Genomic DNA, 17,380 nt, shown 5'->3' on the forward strand with positions numbered 1-17,380 from the left:
GCAGAAGGAGCTGCTTGGGACCTTTTTAAAAAGAGCCTGGACAACAACAGTGGGAAAAGAAACCTTTCCTGTGGGGGTGAAGCTGATGTTGGCAGGAGCTGAAGAGCATGAGCTAAGGAGGAAATAACTTACCCTTTTTCCTGGCTTGAGCAATGACATCAGCAGCACTTTTGCTCATCACCTTGGTGATGTACAGGGGGCAGTTGGTCTGGTTGGCAATGGTGATTGCCCTGTTCACAGCCTCGGCCTCCACCTGAGGGAACACGACAGAGGAACAGCAGGTCAGGGACACCCAACGGCACCCCAGACACCCCCAGAAGCCACAGACCCAGAACACAGGCAGTGATGAGGCATTTCCCTCCTCTGAGCCTGAAAAGCATCATCAACAATTAAATGACATCAAGCTGCAGTCCCCTCTCATTAGCACCTTCCCTCCCAGGCAGCTTCAGAGCCCGTCTGCCTGAGCTAAAGCCACACTCCAGGTGCTCAGGGTCAGGATGACTGAACCCCTTCTTTAACCTAGACAAAAAATAAGCAACTAAATGTTGACTCAAACAGAACTGCTGCTGCTCCAGCCCACGCAGCAGGGAGATGCTGCACCACAAACCCTGGTAAGCCACGTTTGCAAACAAGGCTCCTAAATTGTAGCCTCCACTGCGATCTCTGGCTTGGGATCTGACAGAGTGTGAACCACCCCATAAATCAACTGCTTCTCCTTGCCCGTGTGCAGGGGATGAACCCCAGCCAAACTGAGGTCATGGTGTAACTGCAGGGTGATGGGCATCACTCTCATTTTACGGATCAGAGGATCCAGAGGACAGATTTAACAGCTGGGTGATGCTCACAGTGCCCGTGTGGACTCCGTATTTTCTGAGCTTGAGAAGAGCTAGCTCTTCTCAAGGAAAACTTTTCAACAGTTTTTCTTTTTCCCAAAACGACCTTGTGTAAACGATATTCCTTTCCCACGACAACAGGAGTTGTTTGCTATTTCTGTTACTGAGCCAAAGGGAGAGGTGTCAGTCCTGTGGACCAATAACGTGCCTTTAGCCCGGCGTGTTATAAAAGGGCTGAATGAATTGCAAATAAACCTCCTGATTCCTACTGCCTCCTGACTGCAGTCAAGCACCTTTATTCCTGTCCTATTTCATGCCTGCACAGACATTTCCCATGCAAACAACAGAGGAAACAAACCCAGAGCAACCCCCCACCAGGCTCCCAGAACCTCTCCCATGACTCTGCTGGGGTTGGCACTCACTCCGATTTCACCTGTGGAAATCTGCTCTGCACTGGCTGATCACAGCCCAAGTGCCACAAATCATCCCTGCCTGTCCCAGAACACGCCGCCCGCACAGGTGGTGTCACACAAATTACACGCACAGGTTGTGTCACATCCCCACAAGTGGCCAGGGCCAGGCTGGACGGGGCTTGGAGCATCCTGGACGAGTGGAAGGTGTCCCTGCTCATGGCAGGGCTGGGACTGCAGCCCTGGTTCTGTGCCTGAAATTCTTTTCCCAGGGAATTTTCTGTCAACAGGAGAAATGTTTTTGGAACTGTAACTTTATTATTCATTCCTTTTCCCTAGGAGGGACTTCTTCTTGCTGTCCCTCTGCTCTGACCAATGTGAGTGAAGAGGTTTGTCTTTGTGTCACCAATCCAGTTGGTCTGTGTGAACTAGTATAAAAAGGAGACACATCCCAAAAATGAAAGAGTCATTTTGAGTCTCCTGAAATCAGAGTCTGTGTCACTGTGGTGTAAAACAGTGTCACGGGACTGAGGGGGCTTTGAGGTCCCTTCCAACCCAAACCCCTCTGGGACTCTGTCACTGCTGACTATCAGCTCTGCTTGGAGATAAAGAACCACCAGCTCAGGGAAGCAGGCTGATGTCCAGGAGTCCTGAACAGCTCTGCCCACGCCAGCCACGGGCACCCGTGCCCTGTTTGCAGCCAGAATTCTCCAGGAAAACAACAGCCAGGAGTTCTGACAGCAAATCAGCCCCCCCAGAGGCAGCAGGGAGGTCTCTGGGGCACAAAGGGTGACAGCCCCAGGCAGGGGATTCTCACAGGGGGTATTTTTTGCCCCAGGTAAACGGGAAAGGCTGTGAGGGAGGGTTTTGTTCCAGGATGTTGCACCCAGAGTGTCCCAGCCAGCAGCACTCACAAGGGCTGAAAGGAAGAGCCAAGAAAAGCCCAGTTGACATTTCTGAGAGACAAGGGCAGGACCCAGACAGCCCAGAGCTCCCAGGCTGAGCCCTTCCTTTGCAAACCCCAGCAGAGCAGGTCTGTGCTTGGCTCTGCCTCTGCAGCACCTGGGAGCCAATTTCCACTCCGTGCCTCAGCTTCCCTGCAGGCTGAGCAGGGATAAAACAACACCCACCTACCCCCCCGAGATGTTTTGGGCAGAAGGAGTTTGAGCAACTGTGAAGCAGCAGGAGAATATTTTCTGAACAAGGCTGCTGAATTCCTGCGCTGTGCCCAGATGCTATGGTGACAGGCACACAACAATAACCCAACAAGTAGTCCAAAGGGGAATGTTTGCAATTACCAGGATGCACTAGAAGCCCTAGCACAGCAGTTCTCTTGGGAAAAAAAAAAAAAAAAAAAAAAAGTGAAACAAAACAAAATAAAACAAACAAAAAGAAAGGCAGACATTTCCTGGAGCACTTGGACTGCTTGTGCTTCCAGCGTTTTTGTGGCTGAAATAAAAATAAAGAATGATGGAACCCTCTGAAAAGTCATCAGAGAATGAGCTGAGCTGTGAGGGGGGAAGAGTTTTCCAGAAAGGGATGGGTGAGGCTGACTTGGGACGGTGCTGTCTGAGCCCAAGGCGTGTTTTCGGCCTGGAATAACATGAATGCTGTCACCTTGGCTCAGCCCAGGTGACCGAGGTGAGCAGAGCCAAACCCCTGAGGCAGCAGTGAGAGTTCAGCCTCAGTCTGAGCCTCCTGCCAGCCTGGGAATTCAGATGTGTGCACTCCAAGCGCACGTGGCCAGCCCCTGGATGCTTCCCTCTGATGTCATTCTCCCTGAAATGAGTGGGAGTTTTCAGTTAATGAACGTCTCGGGCTTTGCTCAGCAGCTCCTGCTGCTTTGCTGCAGATGGAGGTCTGAAACAAGGAGCTCTCCAGCCAGATCCAACCATCCTCAGGATGGGCTCCGCGCTCCCTAAAGGACAGCAGGAAAAGCCAATTCTGGTGTCAACAGCACCCCGGAGGGACACAAAAAAACCGCCCACTTCTGCTGAAATCAACAGGAATCAGGGATCTGCTGCCACCCTCAGAGCCAGCCCAAGGGCAGCTGGATGTTTTCACAGCCCAGAGTCGCTCCTGTGCTGCAGACAGGGAGGGAGGGCACCAGATGATGATGACATCGTTTCCTGCTCTGTTTCCTGTGACTTTCCAGCAGGAGAACGTTGGAGCAGACGCTCCGCAAGGGCGGGCAGAGCACAGCTGAGCTCAGCTGCACGGAGCTGAGCCCCGGGTGACATCAGGGAGAGGCTGCGCTGAGCCTCTTCTGCTCAGCCACGTGTCCTCAGGTTGCCTTTCTCCTCCCTGCGCTGAGGCACAGCCCGTCCACACCTGGGAATTCACATTTTAAAGCTCCTGCTGCATGAAGGGTGAGCTCCTGAACAGCCAGACGCGACTTGGCTGCTTTGATGTCCAGATCTCTTAAGGTAAGAGCAGGAAACAACACAAACTGAACTCCCGAAAAGTGTCACAGCAGCACCTGCTCCCACTCTCCCGCTGCAGGCCAAAAAAATTTGTTAGAGGAACACAGCGGGTTCTTTTAAAAGTCACAGGCGGGTGACTGGGAAGCTCAGTGCAAAGGGTTTGCTCACAATTTCAGGAAGCAAAGGAGCCACACACGGATTCTGGGAGGATTCACTCACTGCCCAAACGGAGCATTTTGGGGTTTTTTTTCCCCCCCAGGCACCAGAGTGATTTATGTTCCTGCTGCAATGCCCCTGGATGCTGTTTGTCTGGAGCAAGGGCAGGAAATGCAGAGGGAGCATGAGGGGCACGTGTGGATGATCTCAGAGCCCCAGCTGCCACATCTGGCAGGCAGCAAAGCCCCAAGATCCTGCAGGAACAAAAAAAAGAGCTGCTTGTGCAGGACAGATGAACCCCACGAACCTGGAATTCTGCGGGGTGAGGTGTCCAGCTTAGAGACACTGAAGGGCTGAGAGTGAAGAATGCAAGGGGAACCAACCTCAAAGGCAAAGTTTTCAGGCTCTTTCATCCTTCTGGGATTTATTTCAAAGGTTTAGAGGGATTGGCGTGCTCACCCCTGGAGAAATCCATGGGGAAATATGAAAGGTAACTGTATTAAAGTGCTGGGCTGAGGCCTGAGCATGACCTCCCCTCTCTGGCAGAGATTTTCTGTGCCTTCAGCAAAGCACTGAATCCACTGCTGTAAAAAATCCCCAGCCCGCGGTTAAAATTCCATCAAAACATCAAATGTCACAGCAATGGAAGCTCTGGAAGTACCTAAAACATACATTAAAAAATTCTGCTAATTCACTGGAACTCTGATAAAACAATGACCAAGAGAGAAGCCCAAGAGTCTGGATCTAGAAAGGACAGCAGCAGAATTCCACCAACACAGCCCCAAAGGCAGAAAAATCCCATTTCCAGCCACATCCACCCCAACATGAAGTGCTTGATGGCAATGAGGAGATGTTATAAATCAGGGCAGTTCTCACCTCTTCGGGTCTGCTCAGCACGTGCCCCTCAGGGCCTGTGATCCCCAGCTCCAGGATCCTTTGCTGCTCCTAAGGCACAGAAGAAAAGGGGCAGGGATGAGATTTAAAGCAACAGGGAATTCTTCTTGCAGCACACACAGCTGTTGGAAAGGAGCACGAGTGAGACCCTGAGCAACTGTGCTGGCTGAAAATCACATTTTAGGGGCTTTGCACAAGGACCCTGCAAGAGATTTCTGTCCAATTCCCCTTGCTGAGAACAACCAGAGCTCACAAAACCTTGCTGATTTGCTCACGGGAAGTGGAGGAAGCCTTTTATTTGGATTTGCTTCACACTGGGTTCGTAGCCCCTTGGCTTTCAGCACTCATTTGTGTCCATAAAATCATCTCGAAGACGTGGCAAAATGATCACTCATGGGGGGAAAAATAAAAATCATCCTGCAACTGGGCTCAAGGACTGGGGTGGGCTCTTGCCCAGCCAGAGAACACAGAAATCCTCTGAGGGCCTGAGACACAGAGCACAAAATGAGCTGGAGAGAAGATGAAATTAGATACATCATTAACATTTCTCCCTCGCTGCTGTCTGGAGGATGAACAGACCCCAGGCATCAGCACCCCAAGGAGCTCCGTCCCTTCCCACTCCCCCTCTCCTTATTTCCTGCAGAACATTCAGCTCCACACAGTGACAGTCACACCCAGCTTTCCACTTTTGGGGAGAGAGGCAGAGATGCCCCAGATCCACCCCAAACTGGGCGGAAAAGCTGCCACCAAAACCTGTTTTATCGGCGCCAGAGCGGATCAATCCCCTGCACAGCGCTGCTCACACCCTGCACACAGCCAGGCCGCGCTCCCCGAAGCCTGGCTGGCTTTAGGAGGCAGAACTCAAACCCCTCCCAGCATTTGAAGGCAATAACTCAGAGGACAAACAGTGTCATACCTCGGCAATGATGTCACCGTTCTCGGCGTGCACTTGGGCCGTGGCGCCGATGTCGCGGATCACGCTCAGCACCTCGTAAATCTGGGGGACAGACAACACCCTTCACCACAGGGACACACCTGCTGGCAGGGCCACAGCCCACATCCCCCCCCAGAAAACACAGTTTTGCATCAGGGAAAAGAAAAAAAGAAGGATTAAGCAATGTAAGATGTGGTTTGCCGGAGGGATGCAAAGCATTTTCACGCCTGACACTGAATTTTCCTGAATCTACAGCTGGGTGCTGCTGATGTGGCAAAGAAGGAGTGTCCAGTGGCAGGTTTGAGGTATTGGGAGGAACAAACAGCAACAATTCAAGCCCCACAGCCGGATGGTTTTAAAGGGCTTGCAGAGTTGTACCTGTTTGATGTCTCACTTACTGGCGCCTGGCATGAAAAACATCCCCAGTATGTGAGTGCTGGGGGCAGGATCTCCATGGAAACCCAATACCTGGAGGCAGGAGCAGTGTGACTTCCCACTCCAGCCAGCAGCCTGAGAGGGCTCAGCTCCAGGAACCCCCAGCTGGCGCCATCGATGTCATCAAAACGTTTCCAGAGCCCTCAGAGAGAACTCACACACCCCCCAGCACTCGCAGGCATTCTTCTCCTCGCACACATTCACAAACATCCACCGCCCCTCCGAGCAGCTGAATGTGCCCAAAGGCGCCCACCACAGCAGCAATCAGGAGGGCAGTTAACTCCTTCCTAAAGTCCCAGAGATTTTACCACCTCTGGACCAGCATCAGTTTTAGCTTCTGAACAGAATAATTAAAATTAGCCCAGAGATCTCCCTGGGCTGCCCTGTGCAGAGGCAAAAAGCAGAAATTCACAGAACTGTCACTGCTTCTACCCCAAAGGAGCTGGAATTAAACCTCTGACCCCTCAAAATGAGGGTTTTACCATTGCTCCCCTTAGGATTTGCTGTTGGTTGGGTTTTATTTTTAATTAAAAATATAATCTACAAACCAGAGCTGTGGCCAATCTTAGGTACTGTTACACACATAAAGGTTGGAACCAGGAGAGAGTGCCAGATCCCAGGATATTGAATTTAATCCCTTATTTGTGACCAAACTGAGCACAGAGCTCTCCCTCCTACCTGAGAATCACTGAGCTGAAAGCGATCTTTGAAAGCCATGTACACCAAGAAGGAATTCACACCTGGGGGCAAAGAGAGCACGCTGCAGGTAAAGCCATGGAACACAACCCCTGAAATCAGCCCCCAGCAAGAATTGCCAACGGATTCGGCGCTGCAGGAGGTGGAGCAACGAAATAATAAAGAGATCTCACAGCAAAGCAGGGACTGCTGGGCTGATCCCCCTCACGCTCCAGGGAGAAAAATCAGTCTGTGTCTGTGGTGTGCCCAAACTGACCCCAAGCTGGCCTTTCCCTCTCCAGCCATGGGAGAGTAAAAACTCTCACCCAGCACGTGTGGGAAGGTCCCCTCAGGGCACAAAATGCTGGGGTTTGAACCTACAAACAGGATGGGAAATTCCCCCAGCCTGAGGATGAAACGCCAAGGAATTAAAGAGGGGGAAAACCTCTGAGGTCATTTTACTCTTTTAGCAGCCAGAGCTGGGCTGGGCCTCCTGGGGCTCCTCCTTCCCTTGTTTACAGCACTTCAGTGGCTGCAGGTACCACCAAGGGCTCTGAGGAACCTGAAGGGTTCACTGGACACAGGAGCCGGGAAAACGGGATTCACCTCTGGAAAAATCAGTGCTGCAACACCAGTGTGGCCCAAACCCTGAGCCCTCTGTGATCCCAACTGCCCAAACCTCCTCATCCGTGATCCCAACTGCCCAAACCTCCTCATCCGTGATCCCAACTGCCCAAACCTCCTCAAGGAGCCCAAAACCCGGATAGAAAAGTAAAATACAGCATGAGAGACAGCCCTAAACAATAGGAGATCCCAAAAACCAAGGCTCCCCTGAGCTTACCATGGTCTTTCACCAGAGCTTCCATCTCCTCCTGGACTCCTTTGTGCCACTCAGTGATGTCCACGTGCAGGGAGTAGTCACAGCAGGATTTGCTGTCTGCCCACTCTCGCCACTGGTCAAAGGCTGTCAGCAAACTGGTGCCAGGCTCGGGAACCACGTGGTCAACTGGGAACGACAGGCAAAGCACGGCTCAAGGGCTGGGGAAAGCTCTCCTGGGACAGCAAGAACAGCTGGGCAGAGGCCGCTGCAAAACCAGGGTGTCCTCTTTGCCCTTAAAACATTTCTGAGTCTAAGATTTCTCGGCGGTTTGTAAAAATGCAGCCGGGGAAGTCGGTTATGGGGCAGCAGCTGAAGTTGTTACTACAACCTCTTTACTACAACCTGTTTACTACAACTCATCCCAGCCGGGAGCGCCTTGCAGAGGACTGGAGGAAGCAGGACCAACAGCCTGTGGCTCTCCCTGACCTGCTGCCTCTGGCACCTGCTCGGTTCGATCCTCACACCAAACCCAGCAGCAGCTGGAGCCACAGGCAGCAGGAGAGCGTCCAAGGGTGACACAAGGGACCTGCCTCTGAAGGTTCAGTGCTCCCGGTTCTTATTTTGAGCACGCGGAGCCTCTGAGATCTTCCAAAGACACAGTGAAATAAAAGAAGCACCTCCAGCACTGAGCTGAGAGAGAAGGAAAAGCCTGGTGGGATTTCAGGGGTCACAAACTGGGCAGGAGGAGAGGGCTTGCCTTGATTCTACATTAAAGCACACACAAAAATAATAATTAAAAAAAAAAAAAAAAAAAAGTGGCTTCAATTATCAGCAGAGAAATCCCAGCAGTTTATTTTTAACTTCATGGTGAGGATCAGGCCTGCTCCAGGTCACAGATGGGATGAGAGCCCGTGGGCTCCCCTCGCCCTCAGGGCAGAACAAAGCTTTGCCTCACCCCCACGCTGACACAGCAGCCAAGATCTGCTGCTTTTGCTCTGCCTGAAACACCAGATCCACACTGGCAAAGGCAGCCCAGCTCTCCTGAGCCACCAGAGACATCTCAGCTGCCTGAGCTGGGCACACGCTGCACAGAGCCAAGAGCTCACCCAAAACCACCACCCTGCAAAGGGAGACAGCTCAGAGTATTTCTGCTTTCCCAAAAGGTTTTTCCCCTGGAAGCACAACTCCTTTGCAAAGGGAGACAAGATTAGAATATTTGTGCTTTCCCCAAAAGGCTTTTTTTTTCCCTTAGAAGCAAAATTCTGCCACCCTTTCCCCTTTGCAAAGGGAGACACCTCAGAATATTTGTGTTTTCCCAAAAGGTTTTTCCCCTGAAAGAAAAACTCTGCCACCCTTTCCCCTCTGCAAAGGGAGACAAGATTAGAATATTTGTGCTCTCCCAAAAGGTTTCTGCCCTGGAAACAAAACTCTCCTCACCCTCTCCCCTTTGCAAAGGGAGACAAGATTAGAATATTTGTGCTTTCCCCAAAGGCTTTTTTTTTTCCCCTGGAAGCAAAACTCTGCCACCCTCTTCTCTTTGTAAAGGGAGACAGATTCGAATATCTGTGCTTTCCCAAAAGGCTTTTTCCCCCTGGAAGCATCACACCAAGGGAAGCACATCCTGACTGCCTCAGCAGCTTTGATCAGCCCTGTGCTTCAGGAGTGGCTGCTGGTGTCTCTGCTCCCCCCCTGCCCACCACAGAAATCCGTGCTGGGAGTGAAAACTTGGAGACGTGCCTCCCTGTCTGGCACCACATCAAGGATGTGCTTTTCACCACCGTTGGGAAAAGCAGCCCAAATATAACCAGGCAATAAAACGACCTGGTTTGGGGTTTTTTTTAAAAAATCATCCAGTTTCTGTTCCATGATCTGCTCCCCCCCAGTGGTCAGAAACTTTCCCCTGACTTCCAGCCTGGATTGTTCCTTGGCCAGGACAGAGCCCCTGCTGCTCTGCCAAAGTTAATCTTTAGCTTAAGCGGAATGAGCAACGAGGAGAAAAAGAACATTCCCTCTGTTTTTCCAATGGGACACGGAGAAAGCCCAGGCCTACACAAATGTCTGATTAAAAAGCCTCAAAAAAAAAAAAAAAAGCCCATTTAATCTCCAACACATCACAGGAATAAATCCTCCTCAGAGCCCAGCACTGAGCACCTGGGAATGGTTCTGGAGCTCCTGGGAATGGTTCTGGAGCTCCTGGGAATGGTTCTGGTGTTTGGGAATGGTTCTGGAGCTCCTGGGAATGGCCCTGAAGCTCCTGGGAATGGTTCTGGTGTTTGGGAATGGTTCTGGAGCTCCTGGGAATGGTTCTGGTGTTTGGGAATGGTTCTGGAGCTCCTGGGAATGGCCCTGAAGCTCCTGGGAATGGTTCTGGTGTTTGGGAATGGTTCTGGAGCTCCTGGGAATGGTTCTGGTGTTTGGGAATGGTTCTGGAGCTCCTGGGAATGGCCCTGAAGCTCCTGGGAATGGTTCTGGATCTCCTGGGAATGGCTCTGGTGTCTAGGAATGGTTCTGGAACCTCTGAAATGGTTCTGGAACCCCTGGGAATGGTTCTGGATCTCCTGGGAATGGCTCTGGTGTCTAGGAATGGTTCTGGAACCTCTGGAATGGTTCTGGAACCCCTGGGAATGGTTCTGGAGCTCCTGGGAATGGAGGCAGTTCTACAAGAGGCAGAGGCAGCAGGAGCAGAGGGTGCAGCACAAAAAGCCACGAGAAGGAGGGTGTGACCCCAAATCCTGCTCTGGGGGCAGCTCTCCGAGGGGCACCTCCTCATTCTTCCCTCCTCTGCGCATTGGGAGGACACAAACACATTCCAGGTCACGGCCTGCACCCCTCCACGTGAGGAGGGGGGTCTGGGGGGCACCAAAAATGTAAAACTGAGCCCAGAGCCAGGAAAGGAGCCAAGGTCGACTCTTCACCTGCTCCTGAAAGGACTGAGCTCTGCGACTGCTTCTGCCTCTTGAGATGGCCAGAGCAGCTTCTCCCAGCCCTGAGGCACAGCTCAAGAGCTCAGATAAAACAAAAAGCTTTTTCTTGCAGCTCCGGAGCAGCACAAGCAGCTGATGGAGGTTCCCACAGCCCCCAGGAGGAGCCCTGGGGATGAGCTGGCCCAGGACACACTGAGCCCAGCAGAATTCTCCCAGGAGAATTCCCAGGAGGTTTCCCATGGGAAGAGGAGCCCTCAGAGCTCCTTCTCCCTGGGGTTCCACTGCCCCGTGTCCCCTCCATCACCTCAGGGAGCAGGAATGTCCCTGGGGTGGCCCAGGGCACACGGAGGACACAAACTGCTGTCACCCAGGCTGTGGTCACCCCTCCATCCCCTTGATCTGCTCTGCTCCCCCAGCCCAGATGTTTTCTTCCTCTCCTCGAATTTTTTCTTCTTTTTTTTTTTTTTTCTCTTCTTTTTTTTTTTTTTTTTTTTTGGGGGGGGTGCTGTGCAAATGAATTCAGCTGCTTGAGGTCTGAGAAGGAAGTTGCCAGCTCATTTTTGAACTCGGAGCTCCCTCCGAAAACAGACACAAACCGGAGGAGGGGGGGGGGGGGGAATAAAAAAAGAAAAGGAAAAGATAATTTAAGAATCGCTTTGTCGCTGCTGAAATCTTCAAAGGAGGAATTAAACGGCTCGGTGGGCCTTGTAGTGGCTCCCTGAATCCCAGGGAAATTCAGGCCTAATCCTGACGTTCCTCTTTATTTAACACACTCTCAGCAAAGCCAAGCTCAGGGTTACTCTGCTTTATCTGCTATGAGTAGGAAACGTTCTGGAGATTATTTCTGAACCTTTCGAGCTGCAGAACCCAAAATGCAGCAGAGCCCAGGGGCTGAGGACGAGGCTCTTACACCACCAAAGGGATTTCTAGAAGAAAAACATGGGAAAAACTACTTTATACAACACAAAGATTGTAATTTTTTCCTTGCTAAGCACCTGGAGAGTTTTTCTCCCAGACAAGCCAAGCTCTCACCTCCCTCTCGGGGGTGTGAGGATTTGAACACCCGTGGCCCCACGTAATTACCCAGCCTCTTAATTACCCTGCCCGTGCCTGCTTTGGCTCTCCTGTCATTACACAACGTTTACAACGAGGTGTATCTGCTCCTCAGCGTTCAGCCGGGCTCAGCTCAGGACTCTGGGCAGGTTAAACAGGCTCAGGATTAACGGCAGACACGGAGCTGAGGTGAGACAACCGCACCGAGGGATCCACGAGGCTCTTCTGCACCAGGGCTGGCACCCAGCCATGCTGGGATATTCTGGATTTCCTGGGCCAAATACTGGAATATTCTGGATTTCCTGGGCTAAATGCTGGAATATTCTGGATTTCATGGGCCAAATGCTGGAATATTCTGTATTTCCTGGGCTAAATGCTGGAATATTCTGGATTTCATGGGCCAGACCGGTGGGATGCTGGTGGGGAGATCTTTGGGTGTGAAATGAAAGGAGTAGGCAGAACTTTAAAGGAATGGATGGAACGCTCCAAGGATGGGGGGAAATAAAGCAGAGTTGTTTTAATGTGAGCATGGAAAAATCCACAGAGGGTGGAAGTTCTGGCAGCACTTTCTAGAGCAGCAGCATCACCAATTATTAACACATTATTACCATTAATTAACATCAGACCTGTACTAAAATCACATCCCAGCACAATCCCCCCCACACACACAGAAGTGATTTTGGAGTTCAGATCATTCCTGCTGCTTTTTTGACACCATTTTTTTTACACAAGCACAGAACCAGGGGACACCCTGAGCTGGGAGGGACCCACAGAGACCAAACCCAACCCCAGACCAAGCCCAACAACCAATTCCAGCAAGGGCTGAACCACACTTAAGGCTGGCCTAAAACATCTCCTCGCCTTCATCCAGCTGCTCCCAGACTCTAAAACCACTGAGGATGGTGCCAAATTCGGCTTTAAACGGTGGCTTTAGGAAATGTTGCGTCACCTCTTGGCTCCCTTGTCCCAACTCGGGGTTTTTTTTCCTGGAGCAGGGGGGGGTGCCTGCACCCTGAGCAAGACGGGCACAGGAGGCTGGGGTAATAATTACCCTGCAGGATGCTCTGAGGCCAGAAATATCCCACATGATCCCTTCCTGGCACTTGGAATCCCTCTCAAATTAAAAAAAAAAAAAAAAAAAAAAAAAAGCAGATGAAGAGTAATGCCTTTATATTTTTGACCCCTCGCTAAGCTCCAGAGCAATTATTGCTTCAGAAGGAAGAGAGCTGCATGCCTTGCCTTGAAAACAAACCTCAGCTTTGGGGATGGATGTGCTCATGGGTGGGGATTAATGGCTTTTTTGGCTTCCTGGCATTGTGGCATGTGCGCTTTTTTTTTAATTTTTTTAATTTTTTTTCTTTTTTGCATCCTGCCTCAGTTGAGCAGGCCTCGGCTTGCAAACAACCCCTTCCTGCAGCTTCTATTAATAGCCCTTGCTTCCAGCTTTCCCCTGGAAAGGATTTTTATTTTTTTTTTTTCCAACTGGTTTAATTAAGTGTCATCCAAAGCATGCGTGAAATTCTTCTGGAGCTTCAGCTGGTGAGTGCCACGACCAGGAAGGAGGAAAAACTCTTTTGAAACGGACAACATAAACACCAACCAGGGTCAGATGTTACCAAAATTGTGTATGCAATAAAAGCCCGTGTATTCAGGGCTCCAGTTGCTACTCCAGACTGCAGTTTTACACTTTATCCCCTGCTCCTGCCAGCAGTAAACGTGCCCATTGTTAAAGAGGAGTTTATAAGGTGAAAATCCTGAACACTGAAGCTGAACTGTTAGCAGGCGGATCTCCCCCTACCCAAAAACTCTGACCAGCAGCTCGATCCCTATAAACACATCTGCCTGCTTAATGCCACTTAATCCCCACAGCAAGTGTGGGTGAGGAAATCTGGAGGATTGATTGAGCTGGGCGTTCTGGCACAAGGCGTTTTATGGAGAGGCTGTAATTAAATTCAGCCCTGCTAATTGCACAGGTCCCTGCTCAGAAGGCTGGAGTTGTCAGGCTGTGGCTGCAGGAATGTTCTCCTGGCACTGGGAGCGAAACGGGAATAATTCTGTGAGAGCAAGAGGAATAAAATCTCTGTGAACTCAAAGTCAGGCCCTCCACTGACCCACAGAAGATTATCCCATAATCACAGACCTTATTTCATCCAGAGGCTTCAGATTCTCAGCTGGTGAGATATCGCAAGCCCTTATACCTTTATGTATCAAGACCCTTTTATGTGCCAAGGAACTGAGCTGCCAAGAGCTGCCTCATCCCGTACCAAAGCCGTTTTCAGCAGCAAAAATTCTGATTTAAGGATTAAACCCCAACTGCCGGCCCATCCAGAGACCTCAGCCCTTCCCTGAGCTCAAAAATCCCAAATCAAGCGATCCAGAAGAGCCTCACACCTCCTTTTTTCCCTGGTTCTATCCCAGTTCTCCCTCTAAGCCACGCTCTGGGTTCGATTTGGGAAAAGGAAGGAGAGGGACAAGATCCCTCTGGAGGAAATGGCTCCGTGCACCTGATGCACCTCAGGTGATGAGAAATCAAACGAAGGATTGTCCTTCCCTGCAGCAACCAGATTTCAGCTCCGTGTGTTTGTGGGGATTTATTCCCACAGTATTTTGTTCTTGTTCCCTCAACCCCCCCAAGAAAAGAGACCGGAATAAAGAGATTATTCTGAAGAGTTATAGCACAGCACTGATGGTGCCAATCCAACCACCCAAGGGCTGTTCTCCTGCACAAACTCACGGTGAAGGCAGCCCAAATGACAGCACAGGCTGCTTTCTGTCAGCTCAGATGCAGTTTACAAGACCTGAGGCAGAGGAATCAGAAGCTGGACCAGGCTCAGAAGAATCAGACGCATCCGTGCTCCACTGATTACGTTTTCAGACTGCAACATTCCCTTATTCCCTCACTGATGTCATACAGGGACTTTCACTCGCCCCTTTGGCTGATTACATCCAAAATACAATGAACTATTTGGACACAGACATAAGGAATTCAAAGAATAATTAAAATTAAAAACCCTCCCCAGCAGCTGGAATGGCAACATGTTAAGGCCAGATCAGAAAAAAAATAAAGGCTCCATCTCTTCCCAGTCCAGGTTTATTGTGCATTTCTTGTACCTCAGGAGGTCACCACGGCAGAGAGGGAAGGGAACCAAGTTCAAAAGAGACATTTAAGTGGGTTCCAAGATTTATTCTTTCTTTCTTTCAGGCATTACTCCCCACTTGAAGGCCACGAAAAGAGCACAGAGAACTTCAAAGGCGTCCACACGAGCTGCTCTGTGAACCTTGAGGGACTGGGATGGAGCAAAAAGTCATTTTTGGCTTTCAGGCCAAGACAAAACACAAGAACTCACAGCACACCCAAAGGCAGGAGCTGATCAGGCACGGGAGGATGAAGGATCACGTGCCCTGAGCCAGCTCTGTCCCTCTCAGGTCACTGGAGATGTGTCCTGCCCCTCAGGCTTTTTCCACTGCCTGGAACAGTTCTGGATTTGCATCCTTATCACCAAGTTTTGGATTCTCACTTTCATTTCGTGGCCCGGGGCTGTCTCAGGGGTGTGGAGATAAAGAGGAACACGAGTGCAGGATGCCAGTTTTTAAAATGGAAATCTGAGAGGCCTCTGTGTGTTTGGGATCAGAAAAGTTGTGGTTTTCCCCTCCCCACCACCAAAAAAAAAAATAAACTAAATGTGAAGAGCTCTGATTCCCTACAAGCCCTTTTTATCAATACAGCTGCTGAGAGAAATGGGGAAAAGAAAAACCCTGTATTTATCCAAGGAACACCTCCCCTGGCTGGGTGAGGACCAGACACTTCCTCTCCTGGTGGCCGTGACGAGGTGACATCACGTTCTGAGGAGGAACTTGTCACCCATCACCGCCAACGCGCCAGCAGGAACCCCCGTCCTGCTCCCCCCCAAACCCCTGACAACCCTCCCAAACTGCAGGCAGGGCAGCGAGGCTGCCCCAGACCCAAATGTTCATGGAGGAAACACGGTGGGACGGGGCAGCAGAACCTGCTTGCCACCAAAGGCCAAGGATCAAGCAGCACATCCACCCCCCGGAGCCATTTCCTGACCCACACCTGCCCGTCTGCTGCTCTTCTCCCCACTCTGGGCACTGATGCTGCCAATTAGCTCCTGTGCTTGCTGAAATCATTAACCTCTAGGAGGTCCTAACTGGATTATCCCCAGTTTAAACACAGACTCCTCCTGTGGCACGCTCCCCAGCTGCTCAACTTCCTCCTGCAGCCCTGAGCCAGCCCAGCCCGGCCTCACAGCTCACCCAGAGCTGGGGAAAGTCCAAAGTTTGGGGCACAAAGCAGCACCTGAGCTGCCCAGCCAAAAAAGAGACACCCAGCCCGTGGCAAACTGCTTTGGGAAAACTCCTACACACGAAATAGGATTTGGGTTGTTGTTTTTTTTTTTCTCACGCACCAAGTCTTTAGGGGAAACTGTTGGTTTCCACACCTCAGTTCAATTTCCTGTCCCAAACAGGGTATTAGAGGGAAATTCTGTTCCTATAAGGGTGGAGAGATCCTGGCACAGGGTGCCCAGAGAAGCTGGGGCTGGACAGCTGGAGTTTTGAGTTTTGCTTCCCTGGAACCAGAGCATTTTCCTGTTCCCAGCCTGAAGGGGCTCCAAGAGCTGGGGAGGGATTTGGGAAAAGGGAATTACAGAACAAGGGGGAATGGCTTCAAACTGCCAGAGGGGAAGCCATGGGATACTGGGAAGGAATTGCTCCCTTGGAGAGTGGGGAGGGGTTGGGATGGAATTCCCAGAGGAGCTGGGCCTGCCCCTGGATCCCTGGAAGTGCCCAAGGCCAGGCTGGACAGGGCTTGGAGCACCTTGGCACAGTGGGAGGTGTCCCTGCCCATGGCCTGGATAGGATTTAAGGTCCCTTCCAACCCAAACCATCGTGGGATTCCAGAATTGCCCCTGGAGCTGGGCAGGAGGGCTCAGGGGGGTTGATCCACGCAGTTCCCACCTTCCCCTTTACCACAGGGCGTTTGCATTGCAGAAGGACTGACAGCTCCAGAGTCCTGACCTCTGCTCCTGCTTCCACAGCCCGATCCTGCTCCTAAAAACACCCAGCACATCTACATTTTTTCTCAGCTGTGCTACAAAGACTTCCCAAAACTTCTTCCATTCACGGGAGAAAAAGGAGTCTCTGCCCATCAGCAGCCAAACTCTTCTCTTGGGACACTGATGCTGATTTCCTGAGAAATCTCATCTGAAATAAAGAGAAGCCTGCTGGGAAGGATCATTAACTGATTGTCACCCACTCTGGGATGAGAGTTTTTTGAGGCAGTGTTGGACTATTTGAACATGGCACAGCCCCCAGCTGCTGAACCAGCCCTGCCTGGCTGTTCAGGGAGTCTGGAATCTTGCCAGGCCCACCAAGAACCCCAATTTGGAGGCACAAACCACTCAGGGTGTCGCAGTTTGGGAGCTTTTTCCCCTTCAGAGCTGTGCAGTAATTTGGGAGGCTTCTCCAGGAACTGCTTCCCCAGCTCCTGCTGCCAGGGAATTTCATTCATATGTAAAACACCACCGTGAGTCCCCCAGATTCCAAAAATACCCACCCTGCACACACGGAGCTGCTGCCAGGGCCAGAACACACCCAGACAAGTGGCTGAAAGGGAAACTCCCAAAAGCTTCGGAGCCCTTTTTGGTGGGCTCTGAAAACCAACCCAAAGCGTTTCCCGGTTAATATCTGCATGTGGAACCTCCCAAGTTCCTTCTTTTACTTAAAACAGGAAGGCAAAAGCACTTTCCCGTGGATCTGCAGATGCCAAAGTGGGAGGGCCAGGGATTTATCTGCTTGCTTCCA

General features: G+C 51.1%; 1 protein-coding gene across 3 annotated transcripts in view; it reads right to left on the reverse strand.

Moving 5' to 3' along the window:
- Window positions 1-17,380, reverse strand: part of DPYSL2 (dihydropyrimidinase like 2) — a 57,484-nt gene that overhangs the window by 15,595 nt on the left and 24,509 nt on the right. For all 3 annotated transcript variants that reach the window (XM_066206258.1, XM_066206259.1, XM_066206260.1), the window contains exons 4-8: window positions 7,602-7,766; window positions 6,764-6,825; window positions 5,633-5,713; window positions 4,699-4,767; window positions 133-253 (exon numbers count right to left, since the gene is read on the reverse strand). In XM_066206258.1, the coding sequence (XP_066062355.1) occupies window positions 133-253; window positions 4,699-4,767; window positions 5,633-5,713; window positions 6,764-6,825; window positions 7,602-7,766 (498 nt within the window). The remainder of the gene's footprint in view (window positions 1-132; window positions 254-4,698; window positions 4,768-5,632; window positions 5,714-6,763; window positions 6,826-7,601; window positions 7,767-17,380) is intronic.

The sequence above is a fragment of the Chamaea fasciata genome, unplaced genomic scaffold (assembly GCF_029207755.1).
Source record: "Chamaea fasciata isolate MVZ Bird 193981 ecotype frontalis unplaced genomic scaffold, bChaFas1.0.hap1 SCAF_30, whole genome shotgun sequence".
NCBI lineage: Eukaryota > Metazoa > Chordata > Aves > Passeriformes > Sylviidae > Chamaea > Chamaea fasciata.